At 64.7% G+C, this 16,928-nt stretch overlaps 1 protein-coding gene across 3 annotated transcripts in view; it reads right to left on the bottom strand.

The window, feature by feature from the left end:
- ADAP1 (ArfGAP with dual PH domains 1) overlaps nt 1-16,928 on the bottom strand; it is a 66,626-nt gene that overhangs the window by 11,455 nt on the left and 38,243 nt on the right. For all 3 annotated transcript variants that reach the window (XR_014254914.1, XM_082430646.1, XM_082430645.1), the window contains exons 3-6: nt 15,970-16,061; nt 10,675-10,757; nt 3,210-3,322; nt 2,224-2,370 (exon numbers count right to left, since the gene is read on the bottom strand). Coding sequence is in view for 2 of the 3 variants with exons in the window: in XM_082430646.1 (XP_082286772.1) it covers nt 2,224-2,370; nt 3,210-3,322; nt 10,675-10,757; nt 15,970-16,061 (435 nt within the window). In the remaining variant the exon portion in view is untranslated. The remainder of the gene's footprint in view (nt 1-2,223; nt 2,371-3,209; nt 3,323-10,674; nt 10,758-15,969; nt 16,062-16,928) is intronic.

Below are 16,928 nucleotides of genomic sequence, written 5' to 3'. Positions count from 1 at the left end.
ACCTACGGATTGGGAGAAAATTATTTGCAAGTGATGTGACCAACAAGTGTTTAATTTCCAAAATATACACACAGCTCCTACAGCTCAGTAACAAAAAACCAAACAACCCAATCGAAAAATGGGCAGAAGACCTAAATAGACATTTCTCCAAAGAAGACATATAGGTGGCCAAGAGGCACATGAAAAGATGCTCAACATCGCTAATTATTAGAGAAATGCAAATCAAAACTACAACATACCACCTCACTCTGCTCAGAATGACCATCCTCAAAAATTCTACAAACAGTAAATGGTGGAGAGGGTGTGGAGAAAAGGGAACCCTTCTACACTGTTGGTAGGAATGTGAATTGATGCAGCCACTATGGAAAACTATGGAGATTCCTCAAAAAACAAAAAATAGAACTACCATATGATCCTGTGATCCCACTCCTGGGAGTGGGATTACAGAAAACTGATTTGAAAAGATACATGCACCCCAGTGGTCATTGCAGCACTATTCACAATAGCCAAGACGTGGAAGCAACCTAAGTGTCCATCGACAGAGGAATGGATAAAGAAGATACAGTACATATATCCAGTGGAATATTACTCAGCCATAAAAAAGAATGAAATAATGCCATTTGCAGCAACATGGATGGATGGACCTAGAGATTAAGTCAAATAAGTCAGAAAGAGAAAGACAAATACCATTTGATATCACATGTGGAATCTAAAATACGACACAAATGAACTTTTATGAAACAGAAAAAGACTCAGAGACATGGAGAACACACTTGTGGTTGCCAAGGGGGAGGGGAGTGGGGGAAGGTTGGATTGGGAGTTTGGCATTAGCAAATGCAACCTTTTTTTTGCAAACTATTATATAGAGAATGGATAAACAACAAGGTCCTACTGTATAGCACAGTGAACTATATTCAACATCCAGTGATAAACCATAATGGAAAGGAATATGAAAAATAATATATATATGTATAACCGAATCACTTTGCCGTGCAGTAGAAATTAACACAACATTTTAAGTCAACCATACTTCAATAAAATTTTAAAAAGCAAACAGAAAAACCCAGTATGCTCCTGTTATGAAGACAGACATACAGACCAATGCACTAGAATAGGAAGCCCAGAAATGAACTCTTACATATTCAGTCAAATGATTTTTGATGACAGTATCAAGACCATTCAATGGGGAGAGGACAGTCTTTTAAACAAATGGTGCTGGGAAAACTGAAAATCCACACACCAGAGAATGAAGCTGGACCTGGGACTTCCCTGGTGGTCCAGTGGTAAAGAATCCACCTTCCAATGCAGGGGACGTGGGTTCAATCCCTGGTCAGGGAACTGAGATCCCACGTCTCAGGGCAACTAAGCCCATGCACCACACTACTGAGCTTGCATGCTTCAATGAGAGAGCCCACGTGCTGCAACTACAGAGCCCACGCACCCTGGAGTCTGCATGCACAGCTAGAGAGAAGCCCGCGCTCCACAACAAAGAGCCAGCGCGCTGCAACGAAAGATCCCACATGGCTAAATGACGATCCCACATGCCACAACTAAGACCCAATGCAGCCAAAAAAAAGAAAGAAAAAATAAATAAAATTTTAAAAACAAACAGAAAACAATGAAGCTGGACCCTGACCCAATTAACTCAAAATGAATCCAGGACCTAAATGTAAGTCCTAAAACAATAAAGCTCTTACAAGAAAACATGGGGCAAAAACTTCACAACATCGGACTTGGCAACAATTTCTTGGATGTGACACCAAAGACACACGCAACCAAAGAAAAACAGACGAATTCAACTAAATGAAAATTTAAAAATTTTGTGCATCAAAAGACTGTTCACTGAGTAACAGGCAATCCACAGAATGGCAGAGAATATTTGCAAATCACCTATCTGTTAGGGGATTAATATCCAGAATACAGAGAGAACTCCTAAGGACAGACTTGGAGGGGTTTGCTTGGGGTTCCTCCCACCCTCGCTGGGTGGGGACACAGGGGCGATGGCCACGGGGTGGGGTGCGGCGCTCTGCCAGCCAGAAGCCACCCTCGTCTCTTCACGAGGCCTCTAGGCCCCCTCCCCAAGGGCCCAGCTGGCTCCCCACTGCAGCCATGGCAGGGTGGTCTGGCGGCCCCTTGGCCCCATGCCTGCCACCCTGGGGGTCCGCTGGGCTCTCCTGAGACAGTGGGGGTGGTCCAGCCACCATCACCCAGCCGTGCACCCACCTTGCCGTCCTCGTGGTAGACGAAGATGTTTCGAGTACTGTTGTCTTTCAGGTAGGTGACCTGCAGGCCATGCGGGTGACCGATCTTGGCCGGCTGGAAGGTGGCATTCAGATGCTCGATCTTCATGATGGCCTTGGGCTCCTTGGCCTGGGAAGCAAGGCTGGGCCTCAGCGCTGGGCTGGCAGGGAGTCTCCAGTCTCCAAGGTCAAGGGAGCAGGCAGGGTGGGCTCCGGATGCCGGCCACGCACCTGCTGTCCCGCGTGGCTTTGAGCAAGTTACTTACCCTCTCTGGGCCTAGGCTCCCTGGTCTAAGTCTAAGGTAACAGCATCCCTTCCTGGGGGATGACAAGGCGGGCGCTCAACATGTAGACTGACCCCTCCTCTGCCCCCTGTCTGGTCCGCCCTGCTCGCGGCTGGGCCCCCCCTTCCTGCTTCCCATCCTGCCAGCCCGACCTCTCTCCTCTCCTTGCACGGGGGGCCGGCAGACTGCCGTGTGGCGCCCTCTGGCAGAGGCGGTGGGCCTGAGGGCCATGAGCTGCCGTGGTTACTGCATCACAGGGTCTCGTTCTGACCCGGAGCCGGTCTGCTCCAGGTGTGGGTGCGGCTCGGCCAGCTGCCCCGCCACACTGGGACCCCCCCAGCGCCTCCCCACGCGCTGCTGCCTGCGGCACCCGGGGTCACCCCGGCCTGCTTGCCGGGTGCCGGTCCCCTCTGTCCCTCCCAGGCCTGGGAGTGTCTGCCAGGGGAAGGCTTGCCACCTCTGTGCTCCAGGGTCACCCACAGCACAGGGAGTGGCTGTGACCGGGGGGGGGTGGAGGGGTCCCCACGGCGGCCGGCGTGTCCCCACGGGAGGGGGCAGCGCATCTCCCGGGAAGGGCACGAGGGCAGCCACGGAAGTGGCGCTGCTGTCCAGGGGCCAGTGCCCAGCCACCCCAGGCCCCGGGCGGGAGGCCCGGCCGCTGCCCTTGGCCCTGTGCCCAACTCACGTCACTTCTGTTGAAATACTTGAGGGCCCCCTCGCGTTCCGTCAGCACAAACTTCCGGCTTAAGAACTGCCCGTTGTCCCGGCCACGCTTCCAGAGAAAGCCTTCTCGGTACCCTGGGGGAGAGGGGCCCAGTCGGACGGCCGCCATGGACCCGGGCTGGCGGCTGCCACCCACCCTGACGAGGCAGAGGCCGGGTGGACCTTGTTCCCGTCCCCAGGGGACCCGCAGCCCCCAGGTGCCGGGAGGCCGGCGGGTGTGAGCGGGCGTCAGCCTGTCCTTGGACCCCAGGCCACCCCCTCTCCACTGGGCTGCATGCTCCTGCCCTTTTTCTCTTCTTTCTCTTGCCAGGTGTGACAGGCACGCGGGGATGTGAGCGCACCGGGCGGGCACACGGTGCGCTCTTTGGGTGTGAGCAAGGGCCTGGGGACGGGCCGGTGTCCTCGATCATCCAGGGGCCCAAGGGTACCACCAGGGTCCTCGAGAGAGGGGGGCAGAGGGAGGAGTGAGCCCGGCAACACGGGGGCAATGGGGCCTCGGCCAAGAATCTGGGAAGCCCCCCAGGGCTGGGCAGTGCAGGGGGAGCCCCCCAGGAGGAGCCAGCCCTGCCCCCTCCTCCGCTTTGGCCCCGAGCCTCATCGTGGAGCCCCGACCTCCAGGGACCGCAGGGTCCGTTTACGTCGCTTGAAGGCACGAAGCCCGCGGCCAGTGTCCCAGGAGCAGTGGTGAGAAGGCAGCCCCTCAGGCGCCGCGTCCGCCCTGAGCCCTCTCTCGCCCTTTCCCCTTTGCCTGTTCTGGGGCTTTGTGTCTGAGGTCTGCCCCACACGTGCCCCGGGGGCTGGGCCAGCTCCCTCTCAACACCACGCTCCTCGACGTGCTGCTGCCAGGTCAGGGATTCGCCCCTCTTCGTCGCCAGCGGGGCCCTGTGGATGCCGGGCTGTCCACCCTCGCCTGGTGGACAGATGCCTGGTGGTTCCCGGCCTTCCTGAGCAGCTCTGCTGTGCCCAGCGCGCCGTGTCTTCCAGGGGCGCCCACTGCCCTTGGGCATAGCCCAGGGGCACATGGCTAGGGGCGGGGGCCCTCAGTCACTGCCCTACAGCTTCCCCTCTGCTCCTGCCCTGGGGAGAGGGTCCCGCTGCCCACGTGTGCTGAGTGAGATCCCTGCCAGGCGCCGTCTGAGGCTGGTCCGTGCCGGGGGTGCCATCAGTAGGGGTGGTGCCCAGAGCCCAGAGCCTGACGGCGTGGCTTTAGTATTTTGGACGCCACCGCTGGGTCCTGGCCCCCAGCCCCCAGTTCCAGCCTGCTGCTGCCCGTCGGCTGTCCTGGCAGCCCCACACCCAGCACCATGGAGACTAGGAGCTGTTTCTCTGCTCTCGAGATGTGTGGTCCTAAAGAGGCGGCAGCCTGGCGTCGGGGACGGGGCAGCTGGCACCTGTCTGTCTGTGGTGGGACAGTGCCAGATGAGGCCTGCTCCCTTCCCCCCGCGACTCAGAGGTCCCCGGCTTCCTCAAAGCCTGTGAAAGACACGTCCCCCGGGTCCCCTGCACACAGCCCAGTAGGCACATCCCCTCTATGTGCACCAGGGAACAGGGCCACCACCGTGTCCCCAAGCTCAAGCAGGGCCCTCCCTGGAATGTTTGTTGACTGACTCAGTGAGCATTTGGCTGGAAGTCCACTTGCCTTCGGCTCAAGGCCGGCCCCTCTGGACCCTGCATTAGCCACACAGAGAAGTGCCCAAGGCGCAGCTTTTCTGCGAGGACGTTCCCCGCCAGCAGCCCTGACCACGCCTGAGACATGGCAGGCCGAGCACTTGCACAGCCGTCTCATGTCCCCCAGACGGGCCTCTAGGAACATCCCGTGGTCATCCCCACTGCAGAGGACGAAACTGAGGCTGGCGTGGAGTCCCGTCCAAGGCCAGTGGCCAGCAAGGCTGGAGCCGCCAGCCCGGTCAGCGGTTCCCAGCCCCCAGAGGCCCGCGCCTGCCTGCGGGGCCCAGCAGGGGGCAGCAGCGCCTCAGGATGCCGGGCCCGGAACGGGGGCGTCTCTGCCGCAGCCGGAATGGCGCTCCCACTGGTCACCCCTGAGGCGGCTCTGCTAACATGTCCCGGGCCAGCCCAGCGGAACACACGGAAACGCTGGCCCGAGTCTGCCTGGCTCCCAGGCCCGACGGCGAGCCGCCAGGATGCCTACTTCTGGGTCTGCGATGTGGCAGCAGCGTTTTCGGGTGGTGCCGGCCAGGTCCCTGCCTTTGCCCCAGCAGATGGGCGGCTATTTGGCTGCAGCCTGAAGGTGGCGGCCCCCAACCTGCCCACGTCCAAACTCGCCCGAGCCGTCCTCTCTCAGCGGCCCCCCAACCCCGTGACGTGGGACGTGGGCAGCCCAGGCTCTGCCGTGCGGACGCCTGCCCACCATGTCCCGGGCTCCAAGCCGTGGGCCCCTCGCCACCCACCCTGAGGCAGGCCCAGGCCCTGGGAGGTTCCCGAACCCGTTCCCGGCTGTCGCGGTGCAGCGCCCGGCACACAGCCGCGGGCTGGGGGGGTCTGCTGCTCGGCCTTCCCCGTGACCCCTGCCAGTGGCAGCCCCCTGCCCCGCCCACACCCGGGGCCCGGCTGGCTAGAAGTGACCATTTTCTCCCAAAGGACTGGCCGGTGCTGGGGCAGAAGCCAGAGCGTTCACTCAGCACTTATTGAGCGCCTACTGTGTGCTGGGCCCAGTACTCGCTGCGGGGAGCTGGAGGAGCCAGGCCACTCCCGGCCCCGCTCAGCCGCCTCTTCTCTGAAACCCCTGCGTGGGACGGCCTGGGATGAGCCCGGGAGAGGCCGTGGACACCAGAGCCGGCGACGAGATGCCCACTGCGATGGACCAGTGACCAAACCACAGACTGACCGTCCGTCCCCCAGCGGACAAGCAGTAGGGCAGCCGGGCGGCTGCAGGATGGGGCAGCGGGCAGCTTCTCAAGCTGATCATGCACTTCCCACGTGACCCAGAGAAACGTGAAAACACAAATGTGGTGGACACACCCTCACGTGTTCACAGCAGCTTCACTCGTCAGCGTCACCGACCGGACACGACCCTCAGCTGGGGACCAACTGGTCCCACGCACAGTGGACGCTGCGCTGAGACGGCTGCGCGCCAGGCTCGCGGGGCAGCCGGGCGAGGCTCAGACGTGCGGCGCCGAAAGGAGCCATCCGTGACCTTCCAGCGAAGGCGCACACGTGGGCACAGAGCAGACCCGGGTGGGTGGGGCGGGGGGCCCGGGCAGCTCGTGGAGCTGTTCATCAGGTGTGCAGATCACACGTTAACGTCGTAAAAAACTGGAGCAGGGACCACATGGCCGTGCTCCAGGGAGGCCCAGGGCTTGCCGGGGGCCGGGCCAGGCGTCCTGTGCCCAGGCCCCGGGGTGGCCCTCCCTGGCTAGGAGATGGGCCCCCACACCGGTGGCTTCTCCGGGGGGTGCCCCGTGGAGGGTGTCCCCTGGGCACGGGTGGCACTAGGGACACCCCCTCCTCCAGCCGCCTCCCCAGAAGGGCCAGGACCTGGTTTCCGGGTTCTGCTCCCCCAGAGGCCGGCACGGGAGCCCTGGGGGCCCCGGTCCTCCACCACTCAGGTTCCCAGCTGCTCCGGCTGAAACGGCCAAAGGGGCCGGTGGGGAAAGGTTGAAGGCGGAGGGTCAGTGGGCGCAGGCTGGGCCGAGCGCGGTGCTGCTAGGACTCAAAGCCCGTCGTCCGGTGTTCCAGGAACATCACAGGCTCTGGGAACAGCACACGCGGCGGGTGCTTCTGGGTGTGAACACGGGTGTGAACACAGGTGTGAACCTGAGATCCGCATGTGACTGAGTGCATCTAAGAGCACACGCGTGTGAACGCGTGTGATTTGCGGCTACAAGCACCATGGAAGTGTGTGTGAGCCCGTGTTAACACACAGGGGTTGCCAGGGCGGCACCAGGAGGGGGACAGAAGCGCCTGCCTCATGTGTGGTTCCAGCCCCGCCAGGGATGCCTCGGGCCCCGTGTGCCCCGCGCCTGAGGTCACTCCACGCTCCCACCGCGACCCTGCGTCCCCACCACACAGACTGGGACGGGTGCGGGGGCCCCGCCACTCCCGCCGGGAGCCCCCGGCCCACCGCCCCCAGGGCTCCACGCTCTCCGAAGGGGGCCGAACCCGCGAGGCAGGGCCGGCCGAGCCGCGCAGCAAGCGCTGAGTGTGTCGGTGACGGGGGCGGCCGGCCCTCCGGACAACAGGGGCCCTTGTCGCCCGTGAAAGGCGGCCATTGAGGCTCTGGCTGCAGGCGGGGACGGTCCGGGGACAGAGCCAGGAGCAGCTGTTACCCGGGGCCACCCCGGCGAGGGGCCTGCGGTCCTGCTACCCCGGGGCGAGTACCCCCCGCTCCCGTGGCCTTGGCCGAGGTCAGCCGGGAGCGCCAGCCGCACCTGTGACCTCGGCCAGGCTGGCACCTGCCGCCACACCCACCACCACAGCAGGACCGGCAAAGCCAGGCTGGCGCCCCAGCAGCACCGAGGCCGCCGCCGTCCTACCCAGGGGCCGCGCCCCCACGTCCCCACCCGGGTCACGTCTGTCCACAGCGGTTTCGCTGTGGTGACGTTTCCCCCACGGACACTTAGCGGGAACTTGTGTCCCCTCCCTTCCCTCACAGTTGGGTTCCTCGTTATCACAGGGACCCGTCAAGACGTCCTCTGCTCCGACTCAGATCCTGTGACGCCGCTCCCGTGTTGCTCAAACCGTCCAGCTCGGCCCCGGCAGTGACACTTCCTCCGCGGATGCCCTAAGTGCACCGGGTGGGGACCGGGCTCGCCTGAGGCCCCGGCAGGCGTCGTGTCGGGAGGGTCCCCAGCAGCCCCCGAGCCCACCCCAGGCAGGTGGGCGCCCCGGCCCGGCCTCCCTTGGCCACGTCACACCTCGGAGCGGCCCTGCCCCGGCCCCGTGGTCCCCCTCCCTGGCACGTCCCCATTCTCAGGGGCCGTGGGCGTGTCGGCCCCTGTGCCGTGGGAAGGGCGCTCCTGGGGGGGCTGGGCCTCGCCAGGGACGCGGCCGGGGCGGGTGGGCGAGAGGAGGCCTGGGGGTGGGGGGGGCCGGGGGCCTGGTCGTCCGCCATCCCGACAGAGTGCCGGGCGGGGCTCTGGTCCAGGGGCCCCAGCCAGCCAGGCAGCAGCGGCTGTGAGGAGCGGCGCCCCGGGTCTCCTGAACGCCGCCCTCTCCCAGGAGGAGGCCCGGGGGGTGGGGGGTGGTGGCGGGCTCTGGGGAGACAGGTGGGCGAGGGGGGCCTCCGTCGGGAATGAGATTCAGAGGCTGTTCAGGACCCGCACACAGAGCCAGGGCTCAGGCACCTCTGGGAACCCAGGGGGACCCCAGCAGCTGGTGCCCCAGGTGCCCCGGGCACTCCCCACGTCTCCTTGAGGGGCCCTGCCCCGCGGGTGGCTTGGTGAGCACTTCCGTGGAGTCAGGGGACCAAGCTGACGGTCCCCAGGGCCCCGCACACACAGGACTCTGTGCCTGTAAATCTCAGGGCTCTGCTGGGCGGGGGGCGGGCGGGGAGCCACAGGCGTGAATTTTCAGGGCTCGAGGGAGGAGGGGCGTTAGCGTCCTGGGCAGGGTGGGTGGGCTTAGAGAAATGGGAATCAGAGCCCCATTAAGGGTCTCTGCACCCAGGCCGTGAGCAGCTGCCGCCTCGTGTGGGGAGCAGAGACAAGGCCCGAGGCCGGGGCCCCCCACGCCGGAGGTGACGTGTGAGTCGGGGGGAGGCTGCAGAGCTGCAGGGGCCGGGCGATCAGAGATGGGGGCACGCGTGCACAGGGCCCTTCCAGCGGATCAGCTGCTGCCCAGTGGGAAGCCAGGGCCCCCGCGGTGGGGACCGGCACCGCCTGCTCCTGCCAAGTTCTCACCGTCACCCCGCCCGGTGCCCCCTCAGCAGCACCCCCGCAGCGTCCCTGGGCCCAGCTGAGCTCGCCCCGCTCGCGCCCGTGCGGGCTGGTCCTCTGCGGCCCCCAACACAACCTGTCCAGGTGAGACAAGGGCCCGCCCCCACAGGTGGGCCCCAGCCTTTGCTCTTCGCTGCCCCGAGGGTCTGCCGGAGAAGCCGCCGGCTCCATCCCGCCACGTGTGCACGCCCCACGGGCTCTCCCCATCCCACCCACTTGCCCGGCACCCCAAGCACTCCCGCGGTGTCGGAGACGTCTCACGAGAGGAATGGCAGCAGCCTGCGACGGGAAGGTCTGTCGTCGTGCCACCCTATGCACAGCCCCGCTTTCTCGGGGGGGCTCCAGAGGCGGGCCGGCGCGCACACATCTCCCGGCCTTCGTGACTAGGTCACACGCCCACCCCTGACCAGTCGGGACCAAAGCTAAGACTTCTCCTGACGCTTGGGTGAAAGTCACACTTGCCCTTTTCTCATGGAACCCAAAGGCGTTTCCAACCCAGGTGAAAAGTCTGGACCTGCCGCAGTAAAGCCACCACCGGCAGGGGCGGTGCCACCCCGAGAAGCAGAACCAGAGGGGGAAACAGGAGCCAAGTCCTGACAGTGCTGACTGAGCCCCTGGTTCAAGCTGTGCCTGAAGCCAGAGCAACTGTGAGAGCCACTCCTCTCCCGGTCCTCCTTACGCCCAGCTGGGTTGGACTACTGCCGCTCACACCCACAGGCCCTGACGCAGGGACAGGCACAAACTCCTGCACCTGCCTCTGAGTCGAGGCCGCACGCCACGCGTTATAAATCGCTGAGACGTCTATGCCCGGGAGACAAAGGCTGTGGGGTGAGCCTTCCTGGGGTCCCAGAGCAGGGAGGCCGGGTTTCAGGCAGGATGGGGCACAAGCGCCCCAGGGCGGAACAGGCACGGGCGCCCACGTCCTCTCCCTCCCACGTCGGGGGCATCAGGAGAGGAGGAAGTGGCTCTCTGGGGTGGGCCGTAATTGAATCGAGGCCACGTCCCAGCCCTGGGCCACATCAGGGGCTCGGGAGGAGAGGGGACCCGGAGCCGCCTGCTGTGCAGGAGCAGGGGCTGCGCGCAGAGCCCCTCCGGCCAACGGGGGATAAAGGGGCCGATCCCGCGACAGACACCTGAGCCGCCGCATGTGATCACCCACAGCCCGTGTGCTGACAGAGCCCCCGGGGCCTGGCCCACCCTCCCTGGGCCCACCGGGCCCGGGCCCATCCACACCCCTCCTGCCAGGACCCACCCATCCTGCGGGCCCGCCCAGGGCAGAGGTGCTGCCCGCACCAGCCTGGAGGGCCCCGGGCAGCCCCCCACCCCTCGGTCGGGGTTCAGGGCTGGGCTGTGAGCAGCTGTGGGGACCCCTGGTGCCAGGTCAGTCGGCTGGTGTCAGGGGCCAACGGAGGGACACGGATCAGACCACTTAAGCGGTCACCCAGGTTCCTAAGGGTCCTGCTCCGGGGGGCGGGGGCGGGGGGACAGAGAGACAGAGCGGAAGGACAGACGGACAGGTGCCGGCTTCCTCACCTGCAGAGTAGGGCTCCTGACGCTCGGGGTGGGTGAACTCCTGCCGTTCATACTTGGCCCGGATCCACTGTTCCCGCAGGAGTCTGGGGAGAGAGGGGACGGGCTGGGGGACAGTCCGGCCTGAGCGCAGGCCCACAGGAGCCGCCGTGCGGAGGGGTGGGCCCTGGACTCGGTCCCACCGCCTCGCAGGTGGCGGGGCTGAAGGGCCACCAGCTTTGAGTTTTAACGTTGTTCGCTAATCAGATAGTTTCACCACTTCATGGTCCCCTTTTTAAAAACTGAGATGTAATTCACGTACCATGAAATCCACCTGCTTAAGGGTTCGATTCAGCAATTCCTGGTATACTCACAGGCTCTGCAGCCACCGCCAGGATCTAGTTCCAGAACCGTCCATCGCGCCAAATGGAAACCCCATCCCAGTTAGCAGTGCCCCCGCCTCCCGGCCCCAACCGTGAGTCCGCTTCCTGTCGGGACGTCTCCTGTGCCCCCGGGAGGGGGACGTGTCATGTGCTCAGAGTGTCTGGGGCTCATCCACGTGGCAGCTCAGTCACCCCACCCTCCTCCCCCTCCGTCTGGGAGGCTGGGCCCACGCTCGGGTCCAGAGAAAGAAAAGGCCAGGCCAGCACCTGCCCCCCGGGGGCCCGCCCCGTGCTCCCCCGAGAGCGGCTCCCAGGGCAGCAGTGGTCGCAGGTTGCGGGAGGGCAGCAGGCAGGGAAGACAAGGCAGTGAGGAGGGGGCTTGCCCACGGGGGCGGCCTGACGCCCCGCAGCCCCCGGCCGCTCCCGTCTCCCAGGCCGCCCCCTCCCGTGGGGTCCCCCACGAGCAGCCAGGTGGGCACTCGGCAGCCCTGCCCTCGGCCCAACGTCTTCGGCGCCAGCTCCCCTGTCCCTCCGGTGCCGACATGGCCTCGTGACCCCGGTGGCCTGACCTCACCTTGGCCCCCCTCAGCCCGCTGTGCCCACCTGTGGCCCTGGCGGCCCCTGGCCTCCTCATCTCCCAGATCTCACGGCTAATGTGCAAAGGCCCCCGTCCCCAGATGCCGCCACAGCCCAAACTTCTGTTTCAGATACAGGTAGATTTAAACTGATGTCACTGCAGAGGTGGCTGCAGCTGGGGGGCAGGGGGCAGCTAGGGCACAGCTGACCACTTCCTCCCCGCGTGGACTCACGGGGCCCGTCTCCCACCGGGCCCCTGGGCACCAGGCGGGGGCGGCCACACCGCCGCACGGGCTGGCGGACGGCGAGGCCAGCAGGAGGGGCTGCTTCCCACTCACCCGCCTGCCCTCACAGGACGCTGCCCCCGGGCGGTCAGCCCCACGTCACTAACCTGCTCGAAGGCCAGGGGCTGGGCTGTGCCCCTGGGGAGGCGACCCCCTCGGCCACGGCCTCCCCTTCTGCACAGACGGCCTCGGGGAGACGGTGGCGAAGACCCGTGCTCGCGCTGGGGCAGCTCTCACCTCCAGCCCCCCTGCGAACCCAGCCCCCCCATCTCATCTGCGTGATTTCCGAGGCTGTCACGGGTCAAACGGTGTCCCCATCCCGCCAAGTATGTATGCTGGAGTCCCAACCTGCACGACCTCAGGCCTACCCTTGTCTGGAGACAAGACGGCTGCAGACCAGTGAGCCGGGACGAGGTCATCCTGGTGCAGGAGCCCTAACCCCGTCTCACCGGGGCCCTCATGAAAAGGGACGTCTGGACACAGGCCGCAGAGGGACGACCACGTGAGGACACGGGACGCCGGCCCCGGGAGGACCACCCCACGCAGCCCCAGGACGGGGAGACACAATTTCTCCTGCTCACGCCGCCGGCCTGTGGCCCCTCTTCGGGGGCCTCGCCTGGGACCCGCCAAGGGAGGGGCACCCACAGGCCCACGGCTGCCTTGAGCGGGGCTGGCTCCCAGCTGCCCCAGCCACACAGCAGGCAGGAGGCCCGGCTTCCAGCAGAGGCCAAACTGAGGGGGCCGGCCTGACCGCCCCCCACAATGCTGGGGTTGAAACTCAGGGCACCGGTGGCACCAGAAGGGAATCTGGGCCCCGGCCGCTCTCTGAGTCACGCGGCCAGGCCCTCTGCTTCTCACGTTACCCCAGCTGGCGGGGTGGGCTCCAAGCTCCAGACAGCAGGGGCTGGGGGACCACTGTGTCCGGAACCCACCCTGGGCCAGACCCCAGCCACCTGACTCACCACCTCATCGCACCCTCGTGATGCCCCGGGGGGGCAGGCGGCATCCTTCCAACTTCACGGCCGAGGAAACTGAGGCCACTGGGTCTTAGCCTGCCGGGAGGCTGTTGCAGCCCCTGTGCTAAGTGTGCATAGCTGAGGAGGTGTACATTCCAGTGCACGCGGGCATTCACACCCCCTCCACCGCTGCACAGCTCTCCACAGTGTACACGGGCATTCACACCCCGCTGCAGAGCTCTCCACAGTGTACGTGGGTATTCACACCCCCTCCACCGCTGCACGGCTCTCCACAGTGTACATGGGCATTCACACCCCGCTGCAAGCTCTCCACAGTGTACACGGGCATTCACACCCCGCTTCACAGCTCTCCACAGTGCACACGGGCATTCACACCCCCTCCACCGCTGCACGGCTCTCCACAGTGTACGTGGGCATTCACGCCCCCTCCACCACTTCACAGCTCTCCACAGTGTACACGGGCATTCACACACCGCTGCAAGCTCTCCACAGTGTACACGGGCATTCACACCCCCTCCACCGCTGCACGGCTCTCCACAGTGTACACGGGCATTCACACCCCCTCCACCGCTGCACGGCTCTCCACAGTGTACGTGGGCATTCACGCCCCCTCCACCGCTGCACAGCTCTCCACAGTGTACACGGGCATTCACACCCCGCTGCAAGCTCTCCACAGTGTACACGGGCATTCACGCCCCCTCCACCGCTGCACGGCTCTCCACAGTGTACGTGGGCATTCACGCCCCCTCCACCACTTCACAGCTCTCCACAGTGTACACGGGCATTCACACACCGCTGCAAGCTCTCCACAGTGTACACGGGCATTCACGCCCCCTCCACCGCTGCACAGCTCTCCACAGTGTACACGGGCATTCACACCCCGCTGCAAGCTCTCCACAGTGTACACGGGCATTCACACCCCGCTTCACAGCTCTCCACAGTGCACACGGGCATTCACACCCCCTCCACCGCTGCACGGCTCTCCACAGTGTACACGGGCATTCACACCCCGCTTCACAGCTCTCCACAGTGCACACGGGCATTCACGCCCCCTCCACCGCTACACAGCTCTCCACAGTGTACACGGGCATTCACACCCCGCTTCACAGCTCTCCACAGTGCACACGGGCATTCACGCCCCCTCCACCGCTGCACGGCTCTCCACAGTGAGCTCGGCTGTCAGCCCCCCCAGCCTCCTGGTCTCATGGCTCCCCGGTTAGGTTTCCCTGTTGACAGCAGCCCGGCGAGGGGCCTCTCCCCAGACCCCAGCCCCCAGCCCTACCGGCATCTGCACCCTCCAAGGCTGGTCTCGGGCAGACCTGAGCACCTGAGTCTGGGGAATGGGGCGGGCTCGGGTCCCGTGAACCTTCACTCAGTGGAGGTTTCTGGAAGGTGGGGCCCACTGGGGTTCTGAGCACCCTCCCAGTGGGGACGCCTGGTCACCCGAGAGGCCCTGACCACCCAGCCCTGCAAGGGGGCTTCGCAGGGACCAGGCTGCAGAGGGGCTGGCCGAGCCCTGGGCGGGAGACAGGCTGTGGCCAGTCTGTCCCCTCGCCACACGCTCAGAGCGGTGGGGATGCAGGGTGTGCATGCAAATGGCCCAGACCACAGAGGAGCCTGTGGCCGGGTGATTAAAATCGGGTCTCAGAATCCGCTGCCACCTTGCTGATTCATACCGAGATGGAGCCGGGTGCGGCGGGGCGCGAGTTCCCCGGGAGCCCAGAGCCCAGCATGCGCCGGGGCCTGGGGGGCCGGCCTGCCCGTGAAGGGGTGAAGGGGTGAAGGGGTGAAGGGGTGGGCGCGGCGTGCCGAGGTGAGGCCAGCCGCGGTCTCCCTGCCTGTGAAGTGTCCGAACCGGACGCGCCTCCCAGCCTCCCCACTGCGGCCCGGTCTCCCACCCCTCGTTCACACAGAACTAGAAACACACAGCCCTGCGTGCAGCCCGGGTCCAGGTGCCGCCGGGCGGGGTCCCCAGGGTGTGGGGTTCACCAAGTGAGTCAGGAGGCCACGGCGTTGAGCAAACAGGAGGGAGGTGCCGCCCGGGGGGCCGGGGCCGGATGCAGGGCGCCCAGGGACCGCGCAGCCGTGGGCGCGTCCCCGGCCTGGGAGGAGGCTGGGCTGCGTCCCTACCCTCCTTTCCCAGAAAAGGAAGCTCCGGGAGGGGCCCTCATCACAAGAGGGGCCCTTCACCTCCGAGCCGCAGCTGAGCAGCTGTGACACCGGCCAGCTGAGGAGGGGGCCGTCGGGGGCCTGGGTGACCCTTGAGGGCACTGGGAGGGTTGCCAGGGATGGATGGGTGGGTCTGATATGGGTGGAGAAGGTATGAGGGGTGCTTGGGGGGCCAGCTCGTGAGACGGGGGAGGGTCCCCAGGATCCCCCCAGGAAGGATCCGGAGACCCCTGGTGGGCAGGTTCCCTGCTGGTGCTGAGCCTGACACGGGCAGCCAACCCCACGGGGCTGGGGTCCCAGCTCCACCCCAAGCACCTCCCCTGACTTCCAGAACCTTCTGGAACCCCACAGTGTGCCGCCCTGTGCTAGCCACCAGGAAAAGAGATTTGAGGAGCCCACCCTCCCTTGAGCCCATGGGACCCAAGGAGGAAAGGCCTCTGCAACCCCCCGGCTCTGAGTGGCCAGAGGAGGGGGAGGGGTCCTCAGGAATGAGCGGCGGCCAAATGGAGCCAGCCTGGGGGCTGGGGTCCTGGGGGGTCAAGCAAGGGCCTCGGGTGGAAGGAACAGCCAGGGGATGTTGGGGCGGGGGGGGCATGGGGAACGGCCGTCCAGCCCGGAGGGGGAGCCGCTCAGGGACCACGGGGGCGGGAACCCAGGTGGGGTGCAGACGGGGACACTGAGGCACAGGGAGGTCCGTGCGGGGGCCGGGGTCACACGGGGGCGGGCCCCCCACCTCCCCAGGTCCACGCCCAGCACACCAAGCACCAAAACCAAGCAGAGGACAGCCTGGACGGGGCCCCCAGGACGCAAGGCCGGCGCCCACCTTCCCCCACACCGGCCCCTCCCGCCCGCCAGCGGGTCGTCCGGAGCCATCTCCAGAGCGTGCGGGCTGTTTACCAGCGACCCTGACAAAAGCCCTTTGTTACTCACTGGCAGTCGGAGGCCGAGGGCCGGTAGTAGAAGGGGGGCACTTTGGACTCGAATGTGGCTCTGGCGACATGGTTTCCGCGGGAGGTCATGAACTGCAAGAGAGAGGGGGGGTCAGGGCCCCAGAGGCCAAGGCCGGCTGACCCCCGGGCCCTGGAGGCTGGCCGCCTGGAAGGGAGCGAGCGGGGGCAGGGGACTGCCCTTCCCCGCAGCTGGCTGGGGCCAGGTGCCTCCAGAAAGGGGCCCTCCTTGGGCCTCACACGAGGCCTGGCCTGTCCGCTCTGCCTGAGAGGCGCAGAAGCGGCCCACGTTCCTGCAGGGCAGCCAGGCTGCAGAGACCAGGCGTGCGACTGCGAGCTGTGAACAGGCTGGGGGGGCGGGGGGGGCGGGGAGCCTCTGGAGCAGCCGCCAGGCAGGGCGTCCCGGGCACAGAAACAGCACGTGCAAAGGCCCTGAGGTGGAGCGAGCCGGGCGTGCTGGAGGAGATGCCCTGGCCTGGCCGGTGCGGGGAGGGGCCCTGACCACAGGGGCCTCAAGGGCAGGGAGGGAACCCTTCCCTCTAAGTCATCGCATTTGAGGACCATCAGGCCGTGGATGTGGAGGGTCAATGGGGAAAATATCACAAACAATAAGATGCTTCAGCAAAAGGCTGGTACCAACTTGAATCCTAAAAGCGATGGCTTTTCTATACAAAACACCAATGTGCTCAGAGGTCCAATAGGAGGAAAGGCCCGCCGATGAGAGCAGGTGGACGAAGTACCTAAGAACTAGCTCTAATGAGGAGCATTCAGTCTCGACGAAGAAACTGTCATGTGCTCCTGGGGAGCAAAAGAAACTCCAAAGACATACCAAGTTCTTGGTTAGGGAGACAGAAAGCATGCTGTCTCCTTATGTTCATCTATTTTTAGCAATTCTCAAAAAAAGAAAACCAGGAATAGAATTTTCAAGAGCTAGCAAAGATT

The sequence above is a fragment of the Balaenoptera physalus genome, assembly GCF_965194825.1.
Source record: "Balaenoptera physalus genome assembly, chromosome: 16".
NCBI lineage: Eukaryota > Metazoa > Chordata > Mammalia > Artiodactyla > Balaenopteridae > Balaenoptera > Balaenoptera physalus.
This window is presented reverse-complemented; position numbering and strand designations above follow the sequence as displayed.